The sequence below is a fragment of the Myotis myotis genome, unplaced genomic scaffold (genome assembly GCF_014108235.1).
Source record: "Myotis myotis isolate mMyoMyo1 unplaced genomic scaffold, mMyoMyo1.p scaffold_m19_p_2, whole genome shotgun sequence".
In the NCBI taxonomy this organism is placed as follows: Eukaryota; Metazoa; Chordata; class Mammalia; order Chiroptera; family Vespertilionidae; genus Myotis; species Myotis myotis.
This window is the reverse complement of record NW_023416324.1, coordinates 1,657,311-1,676,273: the sequence shown is the minus strand read 5'-3', so window position 1 is coordinate 1,676,273 and position 18,963 is coordinate 1,657,311. Positions and strand designations below refer to the sequence as shown.

Below are 18,963 nucleotides of genomic sequence, written 5' to 3'. Positions count from 1 at the left end.
CGGCTGCTGTCTGGCCGGCCAGCACTCACTCCCCCACCGCAGGCTCACTGCACTCCCTCCAGCGCTGACCTCCGGGCCTGAGCCTTGCCTTAGTTGGAAGAGGGGATGCTGACACCTCAGCAGACCGAGTGGGGCGCCCGCCACCCACCGAGCCAAGCACCGTGGTCCTCAGTGGCACCTTCCATGAGAGTCGTGGTAATGGAAGCCCACTTTCTTAAAGTCAAGGACACTCGTTACAAAAAACAACCCTTTTTATTCTGGAAATGCTCAGTATGCAGACGCGGAGAGGAGACGGCCTCCCTGCCTCCACGTCCTGGGAAGCGGCGTCCCCCAATACCTGTGAGGCCCGGAGGCTCAGCCGCGGCCGCGGGGCAGCACGAGCTCCTGGCCTCTCCGTGACCTGGTATTTATTTTGTTTTCCCCACTCGGCAAAGCGGTAACGAATCCCATGTCTACACATGGGCAGGCTCCTCGTACACACCAGAGCCCAGGCTGGTGGCTCGGGCCCTCGTCCGGGTGGCCTGGCGTCGGCATTGGTCTGCCGCCCCTCCCTGCAGGCTCCCTGGGAGCCCGCTTTCCCAGGCCGGGGCTGGCTCTGCCTCTCCGACCGGGAGCCCCTGTGTCCTGGGTGGGTCTGTGACTAAGATTTCCGGGAGCTGTGAGCTGACCAGTACCCTTTGCTGCTTTCCTGGGGACAGTCTCAGTAGCGCAACCGAAGGGCATGTTTAAGCTGTGAATGTGAAACAAGCATCACGTGCTGTGCTGGGGTGCGAGGTCGGGGGCGGGAGCTAGCAGGTGTGCTGTCGGGATTCTGTCCAGCAGGCAGGGCCAGCCCGGTGCAGCCTGCTTTTCTGACTGTGTTTTCTAGAAGAGCTTTGTTGAGAGGAAGTCACAGACCTCACAACTCACCACCAGTCACTGGTTTTCAGTGTAATCAGCTACACTGCCACCACCACAAGCAACTTAGAGCATTGTCAACCCCAAAGAGACACTCATACCCATGAGCAGGCCCTTCCCCCCCTCTGCTCCCCAGCCTCGGACAACCACCGACCTACTTCCTGTCTCGGGACCTGCCTGTCCCGGCACCTTGCATGCATGGAGCCACGCAGCGCCTGGCCTTTGTGCCTGCTTCTCTCGCTCAGCGTCGTGTTTTCAGGCTCACCCATGTGTAGAGTGTTGGTTCTTTGTTTTTATTGCACAGGTGGGCTCAGTCCTTCGTCCCCTCATTGGTGGGGGGACATCCCGGTCTGGCTGCTGGGAGACGCCGTCATGAGATCCGCACGCAGGGGTGTGACATGCTTTCCGTTCTCGCGGGTGTGCACTGGGGGTGGGCTGGCTGCCTCGTGTGGCGCGGAATTGGCCTTTGGTGAAACCCACTTCCCTCCAAAGTGGCTGCAGTCGCACCACTTTCCATCCCCAGCAGCTCTGAGGGTCCGACTCCGCCACGTCCTACCCGCACTGGGACCTGACTTTGGTGCAGCCACTCAGGAAGGACACTGTCCTGGCAGGAGACATCTCTGGAGAGGGCAGGACAAAGGACTGTATTTTGTTATTGACCTAGAACTTCAGCTGGGGTCATTTTCAAAAGCTCCTGGAGGCCCAGCCGGTGTGGCTCAGTGGTTGAGCATTGTCCCGAGTATCAGGAGGCCCCCAGTTCAATTCCCGGTCGGGGCACACGCCCGGGCTGCAGACTGGATCTCCAGTAGGGGGCGTGCAGGAGGCAGCCCATTGATGTTTCTCTCTCATCAATGTTTCTATCTTGCTCTTCCTCTCTCTCTAAAATCAAAACATATTTAAAAACAATTTTAAAAAGCTCCTGAGGAAGCCAGGCTTCCATCAGCCTCACCAGTCCCCGTGCCTGCCCGCCCCCAGCGCCGTGCAGCCCCCCGCTGGTGGGAGCTGGGAGGGCTTGGTGTTCACACCTTGTTCCCTGGTGGGAAGCAGCTCCCTGCCCCGTCTCACCTGCCTCGTGCCTCTTTTCTGCGCAGGCGTCACCATGAAGCTCATGGATGAGGTGGCCGGCATCGTGGCCGCACGGCACTGCAAGACCAACATAGTCACAGCTTCTGTGGACGCCATCAACTTTCACGACAAGATCAGAAAAGGTAACAGCGCTCTGCCCACAGGGAGGGTGCCTGCGGCTGCCTGGGGCCCTGGCGCCATTAGCTTCTGGTTCACACCAGGGTGGCCCTGGCGTCTGCCCATTCGCCACGGGAAGCAGGAGGCCAGGCTCGCGCTCTGTCCTGGGGAGGCAGCTGAAGCCCAGGGTTCGCTGAAATGACTTCATTCTGGTGAAGGCTGTCCCTCCGACGGGATGGGAGCCTTCGTCCTGCTGGAGCAGCAGAAACTCGTGCTCTTAAAGCGCCCCACGCGCGGAGTGTGCGGAGCCCGCGGAGATGCTACGCTCACTGTAGCCGGCCGTCGCTTGCCTTGCTCTCCTCTCCGGGAGGAGCGGGTGGTCTGTGGGGTAAGCAGCAGGCTCGGTGCAGAGGAGCCCCCGCAGCCTGCCCCAGGGGCAGTGCTGGCCTGGCTCGTTTTCCCGACACCAGTGCCGCCCGGTGACCCGGCCTGGAAACCGAGTTGCGTCTCTCGTGCCTCTGCCTGTGGCCTGTGCGGGCGCAGTTCCCCTGGCCCGTCTCACCTGCTGCTGCTGTGGAGACGGCAGCCAGTGTCCCCTCTCGGCACGGGGCCATTCTGTCCTGTGGTGTCTTCGGAGGTGAGGCCCTGCGCCCTGGGAAGCAGCACTCGCTGGGGTTCAGGCGGCGTTGATTCTGAACGAGGCTCGCCGCGAAAGCAGCCTGTTGGCCGGAGCGATGCCGCGTCCGAGCCGCGGGGGCCTCCCAGGCCCTGGGGTGCTCGCCCCTGCAGCACCTGGCCCCTGAGCACCAGCGCGGGTGACGCCCCTGCAGCACCTGGCCCGAGCACCAGCGCGGGTGACGGGAAGGGCAGAGGGTCTCCTCCCCGCCCTGGCGGCATCGAGTGCGAGTTAAGCTGCTGACCTTGGGCTCGGGCTTCGGGAAAAGGGATCTGCCCCAAACACGCGAGCCTTGTCCTTGGCTCGCCCTCCAGGGCCCCGGGGACAGCGCGGGAACTCGGTGAAGGATGCCGTGCCGCTCTCTCTAGAGCGACTCCCGGGGACAGGACCGCGAGGGGCTTCAGGATCCACAGGGGAACCACGCCGGCCCATGGCGCCCGCCCTGTGCGGTGGCTCCGGTGCCCTGGGAACCGCGGCGGAGAAAAGCACTTCCCTGCTCTGCGCCACGGCTCTGTCCACAGTCACGCCCGGGTGGAGGGCTCAGCGCTGGCAGCGCCCTGGCCACATGGCCTCAGACACAGAATTGTGCGTTTGTGTCCAATTCCACGGGCGGAGGCCTCAGCCGGCGCTGCTGCCGCCCCCTCCCCCCGCCCCCCCACGTCCTGCGCTCCCACAGGTCACTTGCTCCGTTTCTGAATATTTTTAACTGAGAAGTGAAAATGCCCAGGCAGCCGTGGAGAACAGGCGAGGGAGAAAACAGGTCCCTGTGATGGGATGGTTTGGAGCCTTGGGTGTGGGAACCAAAAGCCAAAGTTTTCTTGTGGAGAATGACTGTGGGAAACGAGGAACCTTCTAGAAAGGGCTCTGGGTGTGTGATGTCAGAAACACCAACATCACTGCAGGGGTTCCGTGCCTTTTAAGAACGTGCACAGCCATGGCTGTTTGGAGCTTAAACGCTGAGCTGCTCTTCAAGTTTGAAATATTTGGCAACTTTGCAGTCCTGGCAAGAGCAGTTTTTTATTATTCTATTTGTTTTTCCAAACCCTGGCATCCTGCTGATGTCTGCCCATCTGCTGGGGGAGCGGGTGGGCACTGCCAGGCGCCGGCCGTGCACTGCGGCAGCTCAGCAGTGACTTAGAGACAAACTGGCGAGGGGTTCAGGCGCAGCCACCGACCCCGCCGGCCTGGCTCTCACCCCGACCCCGCTCGCCGCTGGGCGCCAGGCGTGCTAAGTGCTTGGTGCGACGTGCCCTCACCCGCCCAGCGAGACGGGGGCTGTTCGGATCTGGGGCCTTCTCACCACCAGGTGTGAACATGGCCGACATCCGCCCTCGGCCTGGGTGTCAGCCTCGGCGGGCGATGAGCACAGCCTCACGGGTCCATCCTCCATGCCTGCGCGGGGCACCGAGGGTCAGCGTCCCCCGTGGCTGTCATGAGACCCGTGGCTGCCGAAGGCGGCCTCAGTGCCACTTACAGGACAGAATCGCTTCCCTCCTGAAAGTCGGAGAACACTCAGCGCCAGCCCCCAGCCTCTTCCTCTTTCGGAGGGAGATGGGGCCTTGTCCCTCGAGAAGCCCCAGGCTCTGGCGCGGGTCCGGCTGCAGGAGCTGGGGACTCGGGCGGGGCCTCGGGAGCCGGGCCTGGCTGACCAGTCCGTCTGGCCATCACCAGGAGCGACCCAGGTGTGCCCTGGATGCTTGTGTGTGACCGTCCCCTGTAATGCCACCGTCATTGACCACGTGGCCTTCCTTCCCCCAGAAATGGCTGTGCCCAACCCGCAGAGCTCCCTGTAAGTATGCAGTTAAATGTGGCATGGAACATTCTGGAACTTTATAACCTGGAATAACTGCTCTGCTTGTAGCCTGCTCACTCCCCTAACAGTCGCCATGCTGCCCGACCTGTCTGTCTTCTGGGGTCTCTGAACATGCCTGGAGCTGGGACACAGGCTCCCAGGGGCACGGAGGGTCCCCACAGCCAGCACTGCTTTCGGGGAGCAGGTCCCAGCCGTGCGGCCGGCCTTGGCAGGCATTTCCTTGAGCCAGGCCAGAGTGAGGCCATGGGGGAGGGGGCGGTGTACGGGGGGCGGGTACGGCCACATGTGGGAGGCACGGCCAGGTGTTGGCTCTTCCCCTGGAAGCCCAGGGGTTAGTGCTCCACGTGGTCCTGAATAGCCCATCGGGTGGTCGTGGCTGTGCCAGCGCCTCCCGCTTCCCACCGCCAGGCGCGCGGCTCAGCACCTGGCCCTTCCATGCCGTCCCCATGGTGGCTGCTCCGGGAGGTGGAGGGATTTGGTGGAGGGAAGAGCTCGTGACCTGGAGGCGAGGGGCAGAGAGGGGCGCAAGGCCCAGCAGCGACTGCCAGGGGGGAGCTCGTGACCCCAGGCGTGGGAAGTCTGGAGGGGTCGGGTTGAGGGAGAGAGGACACCGGGATACTTATGGGGACACGTGACTTTAGACTTCGTCATACTCCACAAGGGAGACCGCGGGGAGGTGGTGAGCGCGCGGCCTCTGACCAGGACGGGGTCTCAGGAGGCAGATGTCCCTGCTCAGAGGAGGGGCCGCAGGTCCTGCCTGGACGCAGGTGGCCGTGTGCTGGGGCTGAAGCGCAGGCAGTGCTCAGGGACGCAGGACCCCGGTCAGTGTGGCAGCTTGGCCCGACCCAATGGCACGAGCCCTTCAGACCGGCATCTGGGACATGGCAGCCAGGGAGCTGGGGGTGGGGGGTGGGGGGACGTGAAGGAGGTTCCTTGTAGTGCTGAGCAGCGTGGGGAGCCGCTCTGTGGCTCCAGTGGGCACACAAGGCCACAGCATGGACAGTGCAGGTTGCAGACTGGGCCTTAGCTTTCCGGACGGAGCCAGCTCCCCAGGGCTGCCTGCAGGTGGGTGGGGCTTGCCCTGAGGGGCAGGAGTGAGGAGGCATTCCCCCCCCCACCCCCCCGCACACACTGCCACTCCCAGCGCAGGGGCCTCGGGGAGGGCCCAATGCCACTAACTTCTTCCATGAATGAGACGAGTCTGCCTGTCGCGAGGAGATGGACGTGCGTGGGTACTAATGGTTTGCCGTGTGAACGTCCTAGTGATTAGAGTGCCTGTGCTGCCTAACCCGGTGTCTTAGCGTCCTCCGTCCGCTGATCCTGTGCCCCGCCCCCCAGCCTCGCCCTCCTAACCCGCTGTCCCGCTCGCAGGCTATGTCATCACCATCTCGGGGCGCATGACCTTCACGAGCAATAAGTCCATGGAGATCGAGGTCCTGGTGGACGCCGACCCCGTGGTGGACAACACGCAGCCGCGCTACCGGGCGGCCAGTGCCTTCTTCACCTACGTGTCCCTGAGCCAGGAGGGCAGGTCGCTGCCAGTGCCCCAGCTCGTGGTGAGTGCCCCCGCGTTGCTCCCTGGGCTCCCAGGGGAAACTGAGTCACGTGAGCCCATTCTGGGCAGCTGGGCCCTCCTCGCCACACCCTGAGCCAGCGGCCTTGGCTGTGGTGTAGGTCAGCCGCCAGGGCCCTCAGAGGGCAGGGGCGGGGGGGCTAGCAGACAGCACGAGGGAGACCCCTTCACGAGCCCCTCGTCATGGGCTCCTCTCAGGGGTGAGCTCCGTGCCAAGGGCTCCTGCCCTGCGCAGGTGCTGGAGGGAGGACCCTCCCAGGTGGCTCCCGGGGGACCCCCGACCCTGGGCTGCCTCAGCACCTGGCTGGGCTCGGCCTGGGGCCATAGGAAAGACGGGGCGGAGCTGGATGTGTCCATCCAGGCTGTGGTTTCCCACCAAGGAGAGGCCACCTTTGATTCTCCACTGAGGGGTCTGGGGCGCACTGTGCTGATGGAAAGTCTCTGGCCGACCCTGTGGGTCACCGCCCCCCGCGGGTCACTCCACGGCGGCTTCTCAGCTGAGCTTCAGATGAGCACGATGCGGAGGCTGCTGTGGCCCGATGGGGAGGGCGGAGGCTCACTGGGGCTTTATCTGTAAACAGAGCCCTTAATGACTTCCTCCCCTGACAACTCCCAGCCCTGTCAGCTGTGCACACCTGAGGTCCCAGTGCTCACAGTCCCGGAGACTTTCCAGGCTCCACCCCTCACGCCCTCCCCTGCCCGTCCTGGTGGCACCGGGGCCACCACAGCCTCCTGCCCATGGCCTCCTTCCTCAGCACCAGGTGGCGGCTCTCAGCTGTTTCATCTGGTCCCTTCCCTGCTGAGAGCCCCTGGGTCTGGTGCATGTCGCCTAAAGTCCAAGCTCCTGCCGCCCACCCAGCCTGCTCCCCCCCCCACCCGGAGCCCCCAGTCACCTCCTCAGAGGACACCCATCCACGTGCCCGTCGCCCTCTCCTCTCATACCTGCCCTGCTTCCTCTGGAGCCCGGCCGCCGTGGGGCTTGGGGTAGCCGGTCGCTGGCTGATAGTCCGTCTCCCCGGCCCCGACCGAGCCTCCTGAGGCCTGGGACGGGTTTGCTCCTAATGGATCACTAGGCCTGGGACAGTCTTGGCACTTAGTGGGAGCTCTCTGAAAAATGCGTGCGCCCTACTGTGAGCAAAGCTGCCCCCAGCATCTGTCCTGTGTGCTAACGTCCCGCCACACTCGGGGGTCCCGGACCTCTTTCCTCCCAGTCCCCCGGCCTCTGGCTCCAGCAGGGTGGCCACATCCAAGGACGCTCTCCGTCTGCACTCGCTGGCCTCTCCCTGCCTTTGGAATGACTCACTGGTCACCCCACAGTCCCCCTAAGCATGAGGCTCCGACAGGTCCCGCCTGTGCCCTTCCCACCTCGACTTTGCCAGCTCTGTCTCTCCACGGGGCCTCTGCAGGCATCTCACACCGATTTACCCCACACTGAGGCCATTATCTTCCCCTGAGGAAGATTCCACTGCTCGTGTGTCCGCCCCTCGTGCGATGGGAACCTGGCCGGCTCCTCTCTCCTACTCGGCCCACACCCAGTGTCTGCAGGCCCTGTCCCTGCTGCTGGGTCCTACTCAGCCCTGAGCCTCCTCCCCCTGCTGCCCTCCATCCGGCTCTACACTGCAGCCATCAAGGTTGTTAAGACAAATCAGATTCGTCCCCTCTCCCACCTGAACTGCCCTGGGTCTGGGTCCAGCCCGGTCGGCCTCCTCTGCTCCTCAGCCCCAAACTCCTCCAGCCCCAGGGCCTTTGCTCGTGCTCTGCTGCCTGCACGCCTTCGTGCAGGTGGGCACAGAGCCAGCTCCTCCCACTTTTCCCTCGCTGCTCTGGGTGAAGCCTTCCCGTCGTGGACTAGTGCGTGCGCATCAGTTTAGTATCCGGCCCGGCCCCGGCCCTGGCCCTGGCCCTGGGCAGGACTCTGGCGCAGAGCGGGGCCAGGAACTGTCTGGGAGCATCACAGGCTTGTTCTCTCGCCGACAGTCAGAGTGGCAGCCGCAGGTCCCTCCGTCCCCAGCCTCCCTCGCTCAGTGGACCTGCCCCTGGTGTCAGGCCCCTGGTCCTGCTCTGTGATCTCAGGCAGTGCTTCCCGTGGGCCACACAGGGTGGGGAGGGTCCCACGAGCTGGTTTATATCAGGGGCTCCTCCCTGTCTTTCCTCGGACCCTCCTCGCTAGAGCGTGCGCCCTACGAGGGAGAGGGGAGTCACCATGTGGGGAGAGTAGAGCGTGATAGGGGGGCAAAGGGAAAGAAGGAGGTGGGGGCCCCGTGTTTTGGGGGGAGCACTTGGAACTTCAGTAAGGAGGTGAGGAGAGGGCACTCCGGTCGGGCCTGGAGTGGGGGGACCGGGAGCCGTCCGGGTGGAAGGAGCACAGACTCGAGGGCTGGAGGGGGCAGGCAGGCACCTGCGCCTCCAGTGACCAGGGTCCCCAAATGGGCAAAAGACCAGATGGCCAAGGGGTAGTGATGTCTTCATTTTGGAAAGGCTCCTGCCGCGTGAATGATGGACAGGTCCTCTGACCAGGTCTGCAGTACCTTCCACAGCCAAGAACAGGGTGCACTCGCCCAGGTCCAGCAGCCGCCACGACTGCTCCCCAACACACCCCAGAACTCAGCTGGCGGGGAAGCCAGTGCCACCGCCAGGAGGCTCGGCAGTCTGTGCGCTCTGGGAGGGGGGCCTCGGCGCCCCAGGAGCGGCCTGTGGTCAGGGGCCCTCTGTGGCCGACCTGGACAGGGCTCCTGGGCCTATGGGTGGAGGAGGAGGTGCTGGGCACGATGGGGAGGCTGAAGGGGGTGGGGAGCGACACCTGCTTGAAGGGAGGTGACTGAAGCCTCAGGTTTCAGGGGCCAGCGCAGCAGTGACCACAGCCTCCTGCCCCTGGCATTGTGTCCATCAGGCTGTGGTTTCTCACCAATTAAAGGCCATTTTGATTCTTCACTGAGGGGCCTGGGGCGCGCTGTTGCTGATAAAAATAGCTTCTGTGGGGAGGAGGGGTCCCCTCCAGGGGCTGCCGTGAGGGTCGCCTGTCTCAGCACACGTGTGCTCCGGGCCTGTACGCGCCAGCCTCCCCCCTTGTCAGCAATTCTTCAAGCTCCTGCCTATTTTTAGCTCCATCCCCAGGGCCGCTGACACGGAGGCGGCGGTGCTGTTTGGAGTGTTCCTGGTGCATATTTTATGCTGGGGAGGCGAGGGCGGCCGCTCCCTGCAGCTGCAGGCACTTCCCAGGCTAATTATTAGGAGAGGCAGACGCAGAGCAAGGAGCCAGGCTGCCCTCTGACCCAGGCCAGGCCCCGCCGCCCTGCCTCCCTGTACAGGCTTCCCTGTGGCTGCGCCCTCTGACCTTGGGTGGGGTCAAGCCGCAGACCTCTGATCCGGGCTGCAAGTGGCCGTGCACAGGGACATGGGGAAGCCACCCGGTGGCTCCCTGGGACCCGGGCACCTCCGGTGGGTGATCTTCTGTCAGCCCAGGGGCGGGGGCCTTGTGTCCCCGGGAGCATGAGGACCCAATGGCGTCTGTGTTGGAGCCACAGCAAGTGCCGTCCCTGGTCCAGCTGTGGCTGCCGCTGAGGGTCCCAGGAGACGTGCAAGGGCGAGGTGCCGTGTCCTGGCCTGGAGTGCGGAGGAAGCGTGGACACAGGAGAGGGTTCGCTCCCGCCCTTGGCATTGGAGGAGCCCAGAACCCTTCTCAAGCTCGTGGAGGACATGGGTTTTGGAAAACAGCAGCTTCCCTGGATCATGATGGAATCAAATGCCGCAGTGAGCGGGCCTGATCACTCAGCATGCCTCGGGCAGCCGGGCAGCGTCCTGGACCCCGTGTGGCGGAGTGATATGTGATTGCTCCCTCACTGCATAAGCTCAGACAGACGCGCTGGGCCGGCAGGACTGACGGAGGACGGATGGGTCTGCTCCTGGGGTGGGGAGCCCTGTTAGCGAGGGAAGCTGCGCCCGCCCCTCCTGCCCGTGCGCGGGGAGTCGGATCGGAAGGGTCCTGACGCTCCTTGACCGCCGTGCCTTCCTGGGTTTGGATGCTCAGCACAAATCTGCCTTGTGGTGGGAAAATGCCGGAACCCTGAAGCTGCTCCGTCAGCTGGATGGTTGGTGCTCGACACGTCCAGTGGCCCGCGTCCCGCCTCCCCTGGCACCAGGGTGTGTGGGCCACAGGGAGCGCGGGTGAGAGCCGCACCCCCACCATCTGCTCTCCCGCTGCTCTGCTGGGAGCCCGGACTCCCCCTTAGACAGCTGAGCGTGTCCATTCTGCAGATGTCCTTTGAGGGTCTGCTGGTACTGACAGCTCCACACAGCACAGCCAATGCTCTGAAAACCACTGATCAGAGTCAGCAGCCACCCTCCCGCCGGCCCGGCCCCCCAGTGACCCCTCTTGCTGAACACTGGGAGGCCCCGTGCACCCCGTGGTGGCTTCTTGCTGCTCCCATGCCTTCAGCTCCCCGCCCCGCCTTGCTAATTTGATTTCTCCAGAACGTGAAAACCTGGGGGGCAGGGGCAGGGCTGCCCCCACGTGGAGAACAGCGCTCAGCGGCCCAGCGCCAGCCGTGCCACCTCTGGGAGCGGGGACAGTGAAGCCTGAATGTGTGTCCACTGAGCACAGCCACCGGTTTTGAATCGTTGACACAAACACACCAGTTTGGATTTGGAGTGAAGACTTTCTTGCTTTGGACTTCATTCTTCGATCATTATTCATTCAGCAAATGCTCCCTCCACACCCCCACTCCGTGTCCCAGGCATGTGCTGGCCTCGGACAGAGGGCAAGGAAGACCGATGAGGCAGAGCGAGCACACGGGGGCCAACGCCGCCGCCCGTGGGGAGCGCTCGCAAAGGAGTCCAGGACGCAGGAGGCGGGCACTTCGGGGCCATGTCTGCTGTGAGCCTGTGGGTCTTGGGGCCGAGCTCATCCCCGCCGGCCACGCACTGTGCCCTCACCAGGCTGAAGACTCCTTAATCGCCTGCGTGCTTGTCCCATGACCCCCGTGTCTCCATCCTGAGCTCCAGAGAGGGTGCATCGCGTGGCTGTCTAACCGCAAGGCCTGCGTCCAGCTCTCGGGGAGTTGTCACCGCTGGGGACCCTCTTGGCACCGGACACCCACTAGTTACTAAAGGACACGCTATTCGTTCGCCAAGGGTGGACCAGCCCCTCACCCGCTGCGCCAAGTTCCGACGTGTGCTCTCAAAGCACAGAGGATGGAAGGGGAACATTTGGTTTGCACTGTTAGGGTCAGGGAGCCACAGGCCTCGCCCACCCGACCCGTGGGAGGAGCCGGAGCAGCAGCTGCAGGAAGAGTGCGAGGGAAGGGGAGAGGCAGCCGAGGCCCCTGTGGCCGTGGGGGTCCCTGAGCCAGGCAAGGGCGCTTTCTCCCGCTGCCCTGGGGTCCCGCCACCCTCCTGTCCCTGTGGCGGGGCGTGAGGCACCAAAAGCCCTGCCCCTTAAGGTGACCTCAGAGCCGCCTCCCGGCTGAGCTGTGGTGGAGCCAGGAGCACCATGCTGCACACGCGGAGAGAAAGCACCTCGCGTGTCACCTCGAGTCCCCACTTCACAGTGGGAGCAGCTGGCCTGGGAAGGTGGGCGGCACCCCTGAGGCACCCAGCCAGGTCCTGGGACCCAGAGCCTGTGTCCTCACCACCCCTCGCTGCCCCTCCAGCAGCAGGCAGCTTCTTGGGCCTGTGCCATGGTGGCTGAGGTCGCCACGCCCTGAGCTGCTGGTGTCCCCTTTGCGTCCCCTCTTCTCCCCGGCATGTGCACGGACCCCCACACTGTGGACCTGTCGGACTGTCGGGGTGACTGGTCCCCGCCTCCCCCTTCAGCTTCAGGCACTGGAAACAGTGATTTCCTTTCCCACGAGGAGCCTTTAAAAACAGCAACAACCAGCAACTGTGTATTTATTTACTCTGCCGGAGAGAGGGAGCCGGCTGCGGCTGCGAGGAGGTGGCAGCTGGGCCGTGGGTCGGGTGTGTGCGGGGAGCCATGTGTCGCTGTCAGCTCCACACCCAGCTGGGAGTGGGGGCCCCTCCTAGTCACTTGGCAGGCGGACTGTTGACGCCCTGGGAGGCTGCTTCCGTTTCCCTGGGGCTAGACTGCCTGCCCTTGGCCATCTCCATGAACTGCCCTGGCCAGACACCTCCCAGGGGGCCAGAGGCGGGCTGTCAGCACCAGGGGGCAGCAGTGCTGTGGGGTGGGCTCGATACCCTCAGGCCAGCAACATCCAGCCCCGCCCCTCCTCCAGGCCCTGCAGTGTCCGGCTGGGCCGTGGCCAGCTGCCTCCACGCCCATCACTAGAGGCGCTGGTCCTGTCTGAGGGTGGATCCTGGCTGATGGGCTGGTTGCACAGCACTGGGCGTTGGGTCGTGTCTGAGCAGCCGTGGGCCTGGCGCTGAGGCCACATCTCCTCCCACGGGGCGGACACGAGGACTCGCCGTGTTTGGCGCCAGCAGCACAGACAGGAATTGCCTGCCCCTCGCCCTGCCCCTCCTCCAGTGAGAAGCATCCAGAGCCTTGGGCTCACGTCCTGGCACCCTGGGCGGCCTGTGTGCTGAGGGCGAGTGGCCCAGTCGGCTGGGGTGGTCTGGTGGGGAGCGGGCTTCAGGAGCAGGTGGGACGAGAGCAGATGAGCGAGGTGCCCACCCTGCAGGTGCACAGCCCCGATGGGCAACGGGGCCCTCGCTCACCCCAGACCCACACTCTGCCGCCCCTGCTTACAGACACGAGCTCCCATGGGAACGCTCCCCAGCCCCCAGTTTATGTCCTCTGCCGGGGCCGGGGCCAGGCCGGGCTTTCTAGGGCTGCATCTGCCCTCATGGTCTAGTCGCGTGGTCGGCAAACTCATTAGTCAACAGCCAAATGTCAACAGTACAACGATTGAAATTTCTTTTGAGAGCCAAGTTTTTTAAACTATATAGGTAGGTACATTGTTATGAACTTAATTAGGGTACTCCTAAGGTTTAGGAAGAGCTACACTCAAGGGGCCAAAGAGCTGCATGTGGCTCGCGAGCCGCAGTTTGCCGACCACGGGTCTAGTGGACTTTCCTCCCCTACGAACTGTAGGGATTCACATACACACATAAATGAAGAGAAGAGAACTGTGTTGTCATCAACACGGGGCCCGCGGCCCGCCTCCCCACCCGGGCTCATTGGAAGCAAATCTCAGGTCACATCGTCCAGGGCGGACGGTCCTGTCTGTGCAGCTGGCGCCAAACACGGCGAAGGTCAGGGTCTCTCGGGCAGAAGGGCTCTTGTCATTGGCTTAGCCTCCCTGGTGGACTGGGCGGTGGCCGCGGCCTGGGCTTGGGCCTTCCTGCTCGCGGCAGCTGCAGGACCAGCGTTCCTCGTGTGCGGGGAGACCCCCAGGACCCTGGGTCTCCTGAGGTCACCCCAGTGGCAGATCACCAACCGCTGCCTGGGCCCCCGCGTGCTGAAGCCTCCTGTTGGGGCCGCATGGGCGCTCTCCCCGGTCCTCCGTCCGCACGGACGGGGGTGCGGGGGGCACTCTTCTCACCTTATAGACGGGAACGGCTTGGCACGCTGGCCCGGGGGCTCGTTTCCCTACGGGCCCTGCCTCTGCCATTTGCTGTTGACAGGACCCTGGGGCCCTGGGTCAGGGCCTTCCCGGGAACCCCCAGCACCTGCCCCTCGCGCCCCCCCCTGCTGTGCTTCGTCCCGGGGCCATGCGGGTGCACCTCCCTGCGGGTACATAGCCTGCCCAGTTAGATCTGCTCTCGGAGGCGGGTCCCGGTGCCTGCGCACACGGGTGGCGCGTGCCTGCGGGGACACGGGGAGGGAGGCAGTGAAGGCTCGGCTGAGGGCAGATGGTGCTTGGTTTTATGGAGCGAGCATTCCCTCCACCCGGTGGCCCCTCTGCTGGGGTGGGGTGGGGCACCGCCCCCCAACCTTCCCTCTGACGCCTGTAACTGAGGAGCGTGCTCTGGCCTCCAACGGGCCGTGGTTCAGAACAGCTTTACTAGAGACTCACGCACCGTGCAGTCTGCCATTTGCAGTGAGGTGTGTTCGTTCGTTTGTTTTTTATTGATGTCAGAGAGGAAGGGAGAGGGAGAGAGAGAGAGAAATGTCAATGATGAGAGAGAATCATGGATCAGCTGCCTCCTGCACACCCCCTATTGGGGATCAAGCCCACAACCCGGGGCATGTGCCCTTGACAGGAATAGAACCCGGGACCCTTCGTCCACACGTCAATGCTCTGTCCACTGAGCCACACCAGCCAGGGCTGCATTGAGTTTTAACTACTGGTGTCAAACAGGGACAGCTAGGAGGACTTTGGTCCTCATGGCAACCTGAGGGGTGGTCACGGGCCCATTTTACAGAAGAGGAAAGTAGGGGAGGCTGGTGGTCTCCCCGTGCTGGCCCTGTGGGGGGGGACTAGGCTGGTGCAAAATGAAGAGGCCACCCCAGGAAGGTCTGTGGTGTGTGGGGTCCCAGATGGTCTTGGCCTTGCCCTGTTGGCCTGTGTGAGAAGTGACCCAGTTCTGGAGGCTGGCAGAGCCTGCCACTGCCCGTCCAGGCATCTCCCAGGGCGGGCGAGGCCAGCTTTGAGGGCCCACTCGGCCGGCTGATGGTGGAGCGTGTGGGGAGCACTTCCCAAGAAGGGTTCCTTAGGAGAGGGGTCCCTGGCCAGGTCAGGTTGGGAAAGTGGATTAAACAAAGTTAAGCAGGTTTATCTTCAGGATTTTCAGAACCTTGACCCAGAGGCCGTGTTCATTGTGAGGGGCCATCAGCATGCAGGTGCCCAAGCCCATTTGGCCACAGACCCTCAGGATGGCTCCATGTCCCGTCCAGAGTCGGGGACACACGTGCATGAGTGACACATGTCCTCAGGGAAAGAACCAAAGTGGATGGCGTGGACAGACGGACGATGGGCAGGTGGACAGAGTGATGGCTGCAGAGAGTGAGGTGGCCCCTGGGTTCTCCTGACTCAGCAGCCCTTCCTCAGCCCAGTGCCAGCTGCCTGCCCCCTGAGGAGCCCGCCTCCAATGGGTGACTCCTGCCCGCCGTCCAGGGCACCCCTGGTGACGGCTCCTAAGCTCATGACATCAGCTCCGCAGGGCCATTCGCCACCCGCCCGGAGCCCCTCCCAGTTCCCTCGAGCCACAGAGCACCTGGCTGGTGACCCGGGGAACTTGGGGATCAAATTCCTTGCTGGAATGCCACGCCTCCCAGTTGCCAGGAAAACCCGTGGGCTGGGGAAACAGCCCCTCACGTCAGGCAGGGCCTGGCTGCAGGGCTTGGCAGGAGTCCGGCGCTGTGCCCGGTCCCACTGCCTTGCCCAGCAGCCCCGGCACACACTCTTGCTTTGGAGACGTGCTCTTCTTCCCAAGCCTCTTGCGCTCTTTCCGGCCCCGGGGATGGGACTCACCAGCGGGACCCAGCCTGCGCCAGAACCCCCGCACCCACCGGGGCTGGGCCCGCAGGAGCAACCCTAGCATGTGCTCCAGCTCCCCACCCCCCACCAGCCCCGGACCCACATGCACGGCCCACAGTGGGGTCCTCTGCGCGGCAGGCAGGAAGCTTTCGCTGCAGCCCCTTCTCCCCCCAAGCAAGGGCCAGACACGCGGCTCTGTGAGCCCTGCCTCTGGCTGCTGTGGGGGGATGGGAGCCACGTTTCCGAAGCCACACATGCAGGTGCCACAGGGGAGGGGAGGACCCTTCCTTCCTAGCCCAGTGGCCTTGACCTTGCATGCTTGGCCACAGCAGCTGTTCCCCATGTGGGACAGGGTTGGATGAGAGGGGCAGGGCCCGTGACCCTAAGTGGTCCACAGACCAGCGCATCGCATTACCTGGGTGCTCCTTAGAATTGAGTCTGAGCCCAACCGCATGGCTCAGTGGTTGAGCGTCAACCTATGAACCAGGAGGTCACAGTTCAATTCCCCGTCAGGGCTCCTGCCCAGGCTGTGGGCTAGATCCCCAGTGTGGGATGTGCAGGAGGCAGCCGATCAATGATTCTTTCTCATCATTGATGTTTCTCTCTCTCCCTCTCCCTCCCTCTCTGAAATCAATAAATTTTAAAAAATAATTGTGTCTGAGCCTCAGACCCTGGGCCAGGACCTGCACTGACAGGGCCCGCAGCTGGAGGAGCCCTGCGCTGGCCTGGAGCCGCCGGCCATGTCCTGGGGGGGTGGCTCCGCGTCCTCCGGCCCCGAAGCCCAGGGGTCTTGTCCCCTTAGCACTGCTGCTCGAGCTGAGAAAGTTTGTTTCCCTGGGTGGTTTCACATCAGACTGCAGAGCCTCCAATTTCATTTTTAAAAAAGCCAGCCCGGCCCGCGTGACTCAGTGCCTGAGCGTCGACCTATGAACCAGGAGGTCACAGTTCAATTCCCGGTCAGGGCACATGATGCATGATGATTCTCTCTCATCATTGATGTTTCTCTCCCCCCCCCCCCCTTCTCCCTGAAATCAATAAAAACATATATATATATATATATATTTAAAAGTCAGCCCAAGCAGCAGGAGGACCTGCAGGAACGGGCCTTGGGAAGCCATTTCCACGCGCGCTCCTGAGACTCGGGGCGGCCCCAGAGCTGCAGGCGCTCGCCCCTCATCCATTAAATATCAGGGCTCATTGGCTCCAGGCGCCAGCTCTGAAGGTTCCCCCCTGGTGACCTGAGGAGCCGGTTTCTGAGGAGACAGGGGAGTGCTTGGTCCAGCCTGACGTGGCGTCCTCCTCCTTGTCCACGGGGATCGCTCTTGTCTTAAACCCTCGCGCCTGAAAATAGCCACCGGCCGTGTCATTGTGGTGAAAGGAAGTGTCTTCCCAGGGGAACCCGCACGGCTCTTTAATCCTAAATCCCGGCCTGAGCGGCAGGAGGCGGGCCTCCGCCCAGGGGCCACAGCAGTGAGCAGCCGGCCACTCCTGAATGAAAGGGGGCGCCGGTCATCCTCCCCCAGGTCAGCAGGCATGAACCAGCACCGTCCCCTGCACCCGGCTGGGCAGTTGGCCCCGCCCCCTCAGTACGCGGCCCTGCTTCTCAAGTTGCTCAGGAAGGAGAGGCGAAGGGTGACGCAGACCGAGGTGCCACCTCCTGGGCATCCGTGCCCACAAAGCATCAGGCTGCTCCAGTGCAATGAAACGGCCTCTCAAGGCCACATGGCCACAGTATCTGTCCCCACTGTCCTTTGGGGCCGAGACTGCCAGCAGCTGGCATCCTGGGGATGGAGCAAACATGGGGCCCCAGCAGGGCCCCTCTTTCCCTTCCTCTCACTCTGCTCTGGGCCCTCCCTCCATGGCTCATATCAGCAGCATCTCCAGCTCAAGTTCATTACCAAGAGGCACCAGGTGTGGGGTTCACTGTGTGAATGGTGATGTGGGGGTGCCCACGGTTAGGCGTTCCCAGTTGTCTTCTCTCCTGGTGTCCCCTCTGCAGAGCTCTGCCCTGGAAGCACCCTGGCCCTTCGAGGCGGCATGGCTGGCAGACAGGCCTCGCTGGGTGCCCGGGAGGTCCCAGGCGGCCAGGGGAGCTGGGCAGGCCCACGGCCCCGGGCTCCGTGCGTCTCTCACCTGCCTGTTTCTGTGTGTGATCCACAGCCCGAGACCGAGGACGAGAAGAAGCGCTTTGAGGAAGGCAAAGGGCGGTACCTGCAGATGAAGGCGAAGCGGCAGGGCCAGGTGGATCCTCAGCCCTAGATGCCTCCTCCCCTGCTGGGCTCGGAGCAGCCCCAGCACCCCACCACTTAGAAGTTACCCCCTTGGCCAAAACCCACTTCCCGTTGAGAGCTGGTGTTGTGTGCAGTGTTTGTCCCGCAGTGTTAACCTGCCTTCCCGAGTGTACACCAAAGCTTTATTTATATATCCCATTGTCGTCCTCACAGCATCGTCCCGGCCCACACTCCCAGGCGCTGGGGAGCACTCCGCACAGTGCGGTCTGTCAGGACTCCAGCCTCACTAATAAAGCTGCTGTTCAGCCGGACCTCGGTCTTGGGTGGTCTTTTGTCTTGGGGCTCCTTGGGCTCGTCCGCCCGCCAGTGCCTGCTGGTGCCCCAGACGCTCAGGCACAGCAACGCCCACTCACGCTCCCTGAGGACTTGCTGGCTGGAGAGAGCACCCCTTCCCCCGGGCCCTGGTTCCATGTCCTGGCCCCGAGGTCTGCCTGGCTCCTGCAGGGTGACACCCATAGCTGAGGCGGGGTTGTGAGGAGGTGGGGAGGCCGTGAGCAGGGGCAGCGGGGCTCAGCCAGCTGTGGCCTCTGAAGCAAGAGGCAGGGACTCCGGGAAGGAGCCTCCTGGTTGTGCCAGGCCTGTGGCGCATGTGGGAACTCCCCAGCCATGGGGTGGGGGGGAGGTTTGGCCTGGCTGTGGGGTGAGGGTCTGGGAGCCAGTGTGTTAGTGGTACCAGTGTGAGGGTGTGCGCTTGTGTGCGTGCACAGCCCTGCGTGCACACCTGTGTGCATCTGTGTCTGCATCCGGTCCAGCAGCCTCGGGCCAGATGAACTGCCCAGGCCACTGCGGGGGCCGCCGCCTGTCCCACCAGCTGAGAAAGGCTCCTCCACCAGCATCCTGGAGCCTGGGAAGATGTTCCCCCTCAGCTTGTCCCTGAAGCCTGGACACGGAGACCCCGCCAGCAGGGCTGTGCACAGGCTCCCATGGACCCGAGAGGAACTGGGCTCCAGATGTGCAGAACCCGGGCCAAGAGCTTCGGAATCTGTCTTGGGCCCCAGTCCCGCTGACGGGTTATTTCCTGCCTGGGAGCCGGAGGGTGGGGGGGACGCGCTCCCCACAGGGCCATAGCTACCCCACCCCTGCTCAGCCCCTGGAGCCTCCCCAGCCCCACCCACGCCCTGTGCCAACCTCCTGAAGACTGGTAGTGCCCTGGG

The 18,963-nt window shown here is 63.6% G+C and overlaps 1 protein-coding gene across 10 annotated transcripts in view; it reads left to right on the top strand.

The window, feature by feature from the left end:
• The window catches only part of ACOT7 (acyl-CoA thioesterase 7), a 67,445-nt gene extending 49,385 nt beyond the window's left edge, over positions 1-18,060 (top strand). For 5 of the 10 annotated variants that reach the window (XM_036348842.1, XM_036348845.1, XM_036348841.1 and 2 more), the window contains 3 exons: positions 1,989-2,105; positions 5,940-6,124; positions 17,679-18,060. In XM_036348842.1, coding sequence (XP_036204735.1) covers positions 1,989-2,105; positions 5,940-6,124; positions 17,679-17,777 — 401 coding nt within the window. In that variant the 3' untranslated portion in view covers positions 17,778-18,060. Of the gene's footprint in view, positions 1-1,988; positions 2,106-4,513; positions 4,545-5,939; positions 6,125-17,678 lie in introns of those variants that run through there. The other 5 variants (XM_036348846.1, XM_036348848.1, XM_036348850.1 and 2 more) reach the window with 2 other exon arrangements.
• The last annotated feature ends 903 nt before the right edge of the window (positions 18,061-18,963 follow it).